Source organism: Oncorhynchus gorbuscha, linkage group LG11 (genome assembly GCF_021184085.1).
Source record: "Oncorhynchus gorbuscha isolate QuinsamMale2020 ecotype Even-year linkage group LG11, OgorEven_v1.0, whole genome shotgun sequence".
Lineage (NCBI taxonomy): Eukaryota > Metazoa > Chordata > Actinopteri > Salmoniformes > Salmonidae > Oncorhynchus > Oncorhynchus gorbuscha.
In genome coordinates, this window is record NC_060183.1 from 28,095,030 (window position 1) to 28,103,687 (window position 8,658).

At 39.6% G+C, this 8,658-nt stretch overlaps 1 protein-coding gene across 1 annotated transcript; it reads right to left on the bottom strand.

Annotated features, from left to right (window-relative positions):
- Positions 1–3,353: 3,353 nt before the first annotated feature.
- On the bottom strand, positions 3,354–8,235 carry LOC124047750 (receptor activity-modifying protein 1-like). Its single transcript, XM_046368060.1, has 4 exons — positions 7,831–8,235; positions 7,300–7,353; positions 6,752–6,905; positions 3,354–5,862 (listed from the first exon to the last, which is right to left on the bottom strand). Exons 1-4 carry the CDS (start codon positions 7,865–7,867, stop codon positions 5,616–5,618), a joined length of 492 nt encoding a protein of 163 aa, XP_046224016.1. The 5' UTR covers positions 7,868–8,235; the 3' UTR covers positions 3,354–5,615.
- Between the last annotated feature and the right edge of the window lie 423 nt (positions 8,236–8,658).

Sequence of the window (8,658 nt, forward strand, 5' to 3'; positions counted from 1 at the left end):
GTGTGTGGCTGCTCCGCCATGGAAACCCACTTCATGAAGCTCCAGACGAACAGTTCTTGTGCTGAAGTTGTTTCCAGAGGCAGTTTGGAACTCGGTAGTGAGTGTTGCAACCAAGGACAGACAATTTTTACAAGCTATGCGCTTCGGCACTCGGCGGTTCCGTGGCCTACCACTTTTCGCTGAGTTGTTTCCACTTAAAAATAACAGGACTTACAGTTGACCGGGGCAGCTCTAGCAGGGCAGAAATTTGACAAACTGACTGATTGGAAAGGTGCTATCCTATGACTGTGCCACGTTGAAAGTCCCTGAGCTCTTCAGTAATGCGATTCTACTGCCAATGTTTGTCTATCGAGATTGTATGGCGGTGTGTTCAATTCTATACACCTGTCAGCAACAAGTGTGGCCGAAATAGCCGAGTTCACTCATTTGAAGTGGTGTCCACTTACTTTTGTATATATAGTGTACATTTTGAATTCATGCTGTAACACAACAAAATGTGGAATAAGTCGATGGGTAGGAACACTTTCTGAAGGCACAGTATTTTTTTAAATGACAACTTTACATGTCTGAAATGTGCTTACCTTTCTAATATCTCTGGAGTGACCTGAAAATAGCTGTGCAGCAACACTCCCCATCCAACCTGACAGAGTTTGAGAGGATCTGTAGAGAAGAATGGGAGAAACTCCCAACTACAGGTTTGCCAAGCTTATAGCGTCATAACCAAGAAGACTCAAGGCTGTAGTCACTGCCAAAGGTGCTTCAACAAGTAAATGGTATGAATACTTATGTAAATGTGATATTTCAGTTCTAAGGCTGTAACGTAACAAAATGTGGAAAAAGTCAAGGGGTCTGAATACTTTCCAAAGGCACACATCTGAGACAACAGTCGTATTTGAAAAAATACCATTTTTGTTCATAGCCAAAACCACTGAACTCAAGGCCTATTTTATTTTATTGTTTCTTTTATCTCAGACAAGTATTGCTGACAGAAAATATCTGGTGCATCAAATGTCTACAGATTTGACTTTAGTGATGTTTCACTATGTCCTATAGTAGTTGTAAGCACTGCATTGTATTCTATGTATGATTTATACAGTTGAAGTCAGAAGTTTACATACACTTAGGTTGGAGTCATTAAAACTTGTTTTTCAACCACTCCACAAATGTCTTGTTAACAAACTATAGTTTTGGCAAGTTGGTTAGGACATCTACTTTGTGCATGACACAAGTAATTTTTCCAACAATTGTTCACAGACAGATTATTTCAGATATAATTCACTGTATCACAATTCCAGTAGGTCAGAAGTTTACATACACTAAGTTCACCGTGCCTTTAAAAAGCTTGGAAAATTCCAGAAAAAAAAGATGTCATGGCTTTAGAAGCTTCTGATAGGCTAATTGACATAATTTGAGTCAATTGGAGGTGTACCTGTGGATGTATTTCAAGGCCTACTTTCAAACTCAGTGCCTCTTTGTGTGACATCATGGGAAAATCAAAAGAAATCAGCCAAGTCTGGTTCATCCTTGGGAGCAATTTCCAAACGCCTGAAGGTAATACGTTCATCTGTACAAACAATAGTGTGCAAGTATAAGCACCATGGGACCACGCAGCCGTCATACCGCTCGGGAAGGAGACGCGTTCTGTCTCCTAGAGATTAACGTACTTTGGAGCAAAAAGTACAAAGCAATCCGAGAACAACAGCATAGGACCTTGTGAAGATGCTGGAGGAAACAGGTACAAAAGTATCTATATCCACAGTCAAATGAGTCCTATATTGACATAACCTGAAAGGTCGCTCAGCAAGTAAGAAGCCACGGCTCCAAAACTGCCATAAAAAAGCCAGACTACGGTTTGCAACTGCACATGGGGACAAAGATCATACTTTTTGGAGAAATATCCTCTGGTCTGATGAAACAAAAATAGAACTGTTTGGCCATAATGACCATCGTTATGTTTGGAGGAAAAAAGGGGAGGCTTGCAAGCCGAAGAACACCAGACCACCCGTGAAGCACGGGCCTGGCAGCATCATGTTGTCGGGGTGCTTTGCTGCAGGAGGGACTGGTGCACTTCACAAAATAGATGGCATCATGAGGTAAGGAAAATTATGTGGATATATTGAAGCAACATCTCAAGACATCAGTCAGGAAGTTAAAGCTTGGTCGCAAATGGGTTTTCCAAATGGACAGAAGAGCCTCTTAAAGAAGAAGTTACAGGTCTGTGAGAGCCAGAAATCTTGCTTGTTTGTAGGTTTTATTTTATTTTATTTTTCACCTTTATTTAACCAGGTAGGCTAGTTCAGAACAAGTTCTCATTTGCAACTGCGACCTGGCCAAGATGAAGCATAGCAGTGTGACCAAATACTTATTTTCCACCATAATTTGCAAATAAATTCATAAAAAATCCTACAATGTGATTTTCTGGATTTTTTTCCCTCATTTTGTCTTTCATAGTTGAAGTGTACCTATGATGAAAATTACAGGCCTCTCTCATCTTTTTAAGTGGGAGAACTTGCACAATTGGTGGCTGACTAAATACTTTTTTGCCCCACTATAGGTCTATCTTGTAGTGCTTGCAGGTCCACAAGAAAACACATCTCTTACCGTGTGTTCGTGGTTCTTTGGTTCTGTCTTCATGTTGTGTTGAAGAGATAGATATTCAGTACACATGGAGAAATATTCAATAAATATAGAGGGATCTGAGAATAAACATCCACAAACTGGAGGGGAAACACAGAAGATCATTGTAGACAGTTAAAGGTACCTCAGACTAATGTTACAGTGAATGGTCCAGTTTGGAGGTGTGAGACATTTATAATGGTGTTTATTACCCCCCATGGCTCTCCTTTAAACAGGACGGGGAGACTTGTTTATGGACTGGTATTTGGTTTCTCTGTTATTTTTATGTTTTACACTGACATCCTCATTTACACTCCATGTTATACATGTAGGATATCATAGTTTGGGTTTAATATATTTAGTACGTCAGTTATACTTATGTAAGATATGGAGATTTCATCCATGGTGGGTATAACCAAAGGTATCTACATTCAAAGATACTTTTATCTTATTTGACATGTTTCCTTTTCTTGCATTTTCATCATTATAATAAAATAATACATTAAAATTGAGAAAAATATATGTTAATACAGTAGACCCAAAACTTACTCCAACAATGACAAACTATTTTTATTTGTAGTTGAAACTTGGTAGAATGAAATATGTACAGATAACTGCCAAAATAATGGAAAGTCTGAGGGATACAAAGTATATTGACAGCAGGGGCTTTCATTACATTTTTTTTTTTACATTTAAGTCATTTAGCAGACGCTCTTATCCAGAGCGACTTACAAATTGGTGCATTCACCTTATGACATCACACAGGTGTGGTTCCTGAGTTAATTACGCAATTAACATCCCATCATTATTTTGGCCATTTTGGCTACCATGGCTGTGCCCCAATAGGATGACAATGCCCCCAACCACAAGGCACGAGTGAACACTGAATGGTTTGATGAGCATGAAAATGAAAAAATTGTAATATAAAAAATAGAAAAAGTAATAATAATGAATAATAATATGCCATGTTCGTCTCAGTCACCAGATCCCAACCCAATTGAAGACTTGTGGGAGATTCTGGAGCGGAGCCTGGTAAAGCATTTTCCATCATCGTCAACAAAACACCGATTTATGGAATTTCTCATGGTTGAAGTGTCACAGCCCTCCAATAGAGTTCCAGACACTTGTAGACTATAGGCCATTGTGCATTGAAGCTGTTCTGTCTCGTGGTGGATGGCCCAATGCCCCAAGACACTTTATGTTGGTGTTTCCTTTATTTTGGCAGTTACCTGTATGTGTATACTGCATACACAGTTGACTGGAGTCGTCTTTACAGCTTTGAGACAGTAGGTGGCGCCTTATGCCATCTCGACATAGCCTCACCATACAGCTGTGAAATGTCAAACGGCCGATTGTCAGCAGTGCATCTAACCACAACAGTGGGTGAAACTGTGAGTTTAGATAAGAGAGAGAATGCTCTTTCTCTAAGGTTTAATCACCAAAAGGAATTTGCCCTGTTCCAAGCAGTCCGTATTTCCCCACTGAACTAATACGGATGTGAAAGTTAACAAGGCTATCGTTATTTAAACAACCACTTAATCTTTCTCTCTCTCGACAATGCAACTGGATTGGCCCATGGTGAGCCACTGTATTCATTCAGGAAAACGGTGAGAACTCGCTTCTTGATTATTCAAATAATAAGTTACCCCTCTCTGTAACTCAAGTTACTTGATATTACGCGCCTCTTCACAACCACACCAGCACAGGAAACATCATACAATGGTAGTCTTAGCATTGAAAGTAAACGTACATTTGCTATTGCACTAAATTATAGTGTAATAAAAGGCTAGTTTGTGCAGGTACCACAGCACTAGAAGTCCCGATCCAGGACTGGACTACTGCCTAAAGATCTTGGGTTTCAACAACTGGCTGTATGACATGAATGAGCTGGATGCACTTCATTGATTCCCAGTGTTAGGCAGTGCTCCAACAGAGACATTTAGCAGCACACAGTGAACACTCCAACAGACCAATAGCAGGTTTGGTTGGCTGAGCACAGTATGTTATATTATTCACTGACTATATGACAGTCACCCAGGGGGGTTCAGTAGGAAATTGGGCTGGCTGAAGCTGAACTCTGACCTAATTACCGGACCTGGGTCAAATACTTTCAGTTGATTCATCTTGGGGTTTGCTCTTTTGGGACTATTCCATTGGTCCCATTGTAAACTCAATCAAGTGCATCTCAAGTATTTGAAAGTATTTGACTCATATGTATGACCCAGGTCTGGTGATACTACAATGTATCTGCCACGCATTCACTCTCATGCATAAGGTAAACAGTGTTCTGAAAGATTGATTCAGTGTTAATGGCTGCTATATACCTTATCTGAATCATTCCCTAGAACCTCCCAAGCAGGAGACCAAGGGAAGACAATGTATAGGTATAGCACGAGCTATAGTGACACTGGGATTAGGGGAGGGTCAAAAAAGGGGCCAGAAAACACGATGTCCCTGTAGTTGCGGTTGATATCCGGCGCCCTTTTCACTTTTATACTTTTATAAGAGACTGTTGTGGATATTATTTCTGTCCATTTGTTTTGTGGTTTAGTTTTATTTCAGTGTACATGACAGCTAAATGTGTGTGGGGGGTTGGGGGGGCTTTTGAAGAGCAACCCCAGTGGCTTAAATGACGTATAGTATAAAGTAAATATGTTAATAGAATATGTTAAACGTAAATATAAATATGACTACAGACCATCTACAGTAAATTAACTGTAGGTACTTATTGTCCTTATACTGTATTACAATATAAATATATTGACATGGGGTTGTTTCAGAATAGATACAATTATAATAATTTTTTTGTGAAAGAAATAAGTCAATGTATTTTGCAACATTACAAATATACAAATAGAAACAATCTTAATATACATACAATAATCATATTTGAAAAATAAACACATTATAAGAAAATACTTAGAGGACATTTTTGATAGGGGTTGTTTCAGGAAGGGACCTAAGACACATTCAAACAGCACATATTCAACATTTCCAACTTAGTCGCAGATCTTGCTCTTCCAGACCACTAGGAAAACCAAGACGGGGATGAGACTGACTGGAATGAGGGTAAGGGTAAGCACAACACCGGAAGGGGCGTCAGGAAATAACTGCTCCTCCTCCGGACATGCCTGGAAGAAGTTGGAATGGATCTGGATGAAGAAGTCTTGCACCACTTGGTTCGGGAAGTAACATCCTAAGTTGGTGGTCAAGCTCTCGATACATCTGGTCAGCTCATTGTATGGTCTGCCGTGGAGAGATCAAGTCAGGTTTTTACAGTAAATGCAAAGTAACTCTGTTAGCTAATAGATTTTACAGTGATTCTAGTTTTGTTTACTCAACGAAGACTATTGGAGACTTGGGTTATTCTTCATTTTTTTTAGGACAAGATTAAATTGGTTATGTATTATCAGATATTTATACTATCGTGGTAATTGTCGTAATATTTGAGAGTTGAAGAATGAGAGAGTGTGCATGCACACCTGCCTGTGTGCCTGCCTGTGTGCGAGCCTGTGTGTGTTGCAGAGTGTGTACAGCCTCTATACACCCTCTATCGCATGCTCTCCACTGTCAACTAATGATCACTTGCCGACAACGTGTGACTGAATGCGTTGCCTCTGCCCATGCTTTAGAGGTACTTGCTTCAACTATTCTATTTCAAGTAACTCCATGTGCTGTTACTGTTTACGGTGAAAGTGGAAGAGGTCTAACGAGAGAGGTCCAAGTATAGAGATAAAACTATTTGTTCTATGAGTCCAAGTATGAAACTAATTCAGCACCAATGGAACCGAAGAGAGCGATGTAAGTAGTAAAGTCTGTGCAGGTTGTTTTAACCAGTTATAACTAATGTAAGGAGATTGAACCAATAATCAGTTTGATGTGATTCAACCAATACTGGTGATGTAGATTACATCTAAAACAGGAAGTCAAACAATGAATTTGCGATGGAACTATATATGTAATGTAAAAATGAACCAGATCTGATCACATTTGGTGTTAAGATGCATTTGAGTTATTTGGTTCTGTTTTCTGGATGTAGATCGCATTTGAATACTAAGTGTAAATAGGGTCAAAGAGTAGTAAGCATATAATGTTTGAAAGCAACATTTAGTCAGAAAGCAACATTTAAGTATACCTGATGACTTGGTCCCATTCACACCAGAGTTCCTTGTTGATGTCTGTCATTTCAGAGTGAAACTGATTCCAGCATATAATGTAGCTGAAGTATTCTAGGAGGCTCTCATTGCAGTGGCGAAAAACAGCAGAATACTCCTGATCCTGAAAACTTTCTAGGGGTACAACCAGAGAGAATATATATCTTACACCATCATGACACATTTGAACCCATTTATAATCCAACCATCCAATTTATTGCGTACGCATAGATGAAATCAGGTATCTATATACAGTATTGTTGCAATGTTGGGCTGACACTATCTGGCCAGGGTAAAAGGATAGAAGTGTGTCACATTATTACACCTAGTACCTTGTCAAATAATCTATTTAAAAATATATATAAATATATATGTATATTTATTTGAACTGTTGATTTGGGGAAAAAAATCCAACCACAAGGTACAATATAATACAAATTGATTAGGAAGATACATCATGCATTTGAATTAGGTACTATTATTTTGCCAAAGGTAAGTAAAATGCATTAAAGATCATTTGAGCACTTACCGTTATCTTCAAATGTTACATTGGATGAGACATTGCTTTGTAATTGAATTTCACCTGGAAATTAAGAGGTGTTTAACATTATTGTGTTAAAAGAATGTGGTAGTGCATTGTCACGTGTGGTCAAATATGCCTTCAAATATGTCTTCTTACTCCCACTAACACACAGAGTTTGGCTTAGTTACACCTTTGATTACACCACCGTGACAAGGCAGCTACGCAACAAGAAGAAGCAGCAACAAGGAACCACCAATACTATTGTATCAGAAGTCTTGTCTTATCACTCACACTACCCAGACAGCAGACACTTAATAGCAAAAGGATAAAAACATTATAATACATCAATTATGTATTGTAAGACTTGTCATAAGCATGCTTGACCCCTTTATATTGTCTTATGATCTTCTTATAATGATTTTGACTAAATAACAGCTCCCCATGCAGTATATTAGCCACATAGAAATACATCACACATTATAAGGTTCTTGAACATGCCTGTTAACTTTCAGTAAAGTGTTACCATAGGATACATACCTAAGACGAGGACAGGGAAAAGCAGTAGGAAGATCATGGTGGAGAGAGGACACTGGAGAGCCCTGGAGCCAAATGAAACTCAAGGACCAGTGAGTAGCAGCCAAGAGTGTCAATACGCTGTTCTCCTCCGAAGTGAACAGGAGTGGGTTAAAGAGCGAGACCTAAGCCCACCCATGTTTTTCCAGCCATTGTTCACAGAAAAGTGCTGACGAAACATCCTACTGTTCTGTTGATGTTGATTTCATGGCTCGATGGACACCGACTTAAGGGGTGGCATTTCCCCGAGGTACAGATCCATGTTAAGCTTCCCCTTCCTCAATCCCAACCTTAACCATTAGCAGGGGAAATGCAAAGCTGACCCAAGACCAGCGTCTAGGGGCAACTTCAACCTACACCAAGAAGTCTGCCCAAACAGTTTGCCCACCCCTGCTCTAAAGGCACGTAGCAATCTCTGTCTTTAACCCTTCCCACATCCACTCCCCTCTGACTCCTTACTGGCAGCTTCATTAAATAGTACCCTCAAAACCCCAGCGTCAACAGTGAAGAGGCAACTCTGGGAATCTGGCCTTCTCGGCAAAATTCCTCTGTCCAGTGTCTGTGTTCTTTTGCCCATCTTAATATTTTATTTTTATTTCCAATCTGAGATATTGCTTTTTCTTTGCAACTCTGCCTAGAAGGCCAGCATCCCAGAGTCACCCCTTCACTGTTGACGTTGAGACTGTGGTTTTGTGGGTACTATTTAATTAAACTGCAAGTTGAGGACTTGTGAGGCATCTGTTTCTCAAACTAGACATTCTAATGTACTTGTCCTCTTGCTCAGTTGTGCCC

Coding starts and splice junctions, on each gene's coding strand:
- LOC124047750 (XM_046368060.1), bottom strand. CDS start 7,867: ATGATCTTCCTACTGCTTTTCCCTGTCCTCGTCTTAG. Junction 7,354..7,830: donor TTTCCCTGTCCTCGTCTTAG/GTATGTATCCTA, acceptor CTTAATTTCCAG/GTGAAATTCAATTACAAAGC. Junction 5,863..6,751: donor GAATGGGACCAAGTCATCAG/GTATACTTAAAT, acceptor TCTCCACGGCAG/ACCATACAATGAGCTGACCA.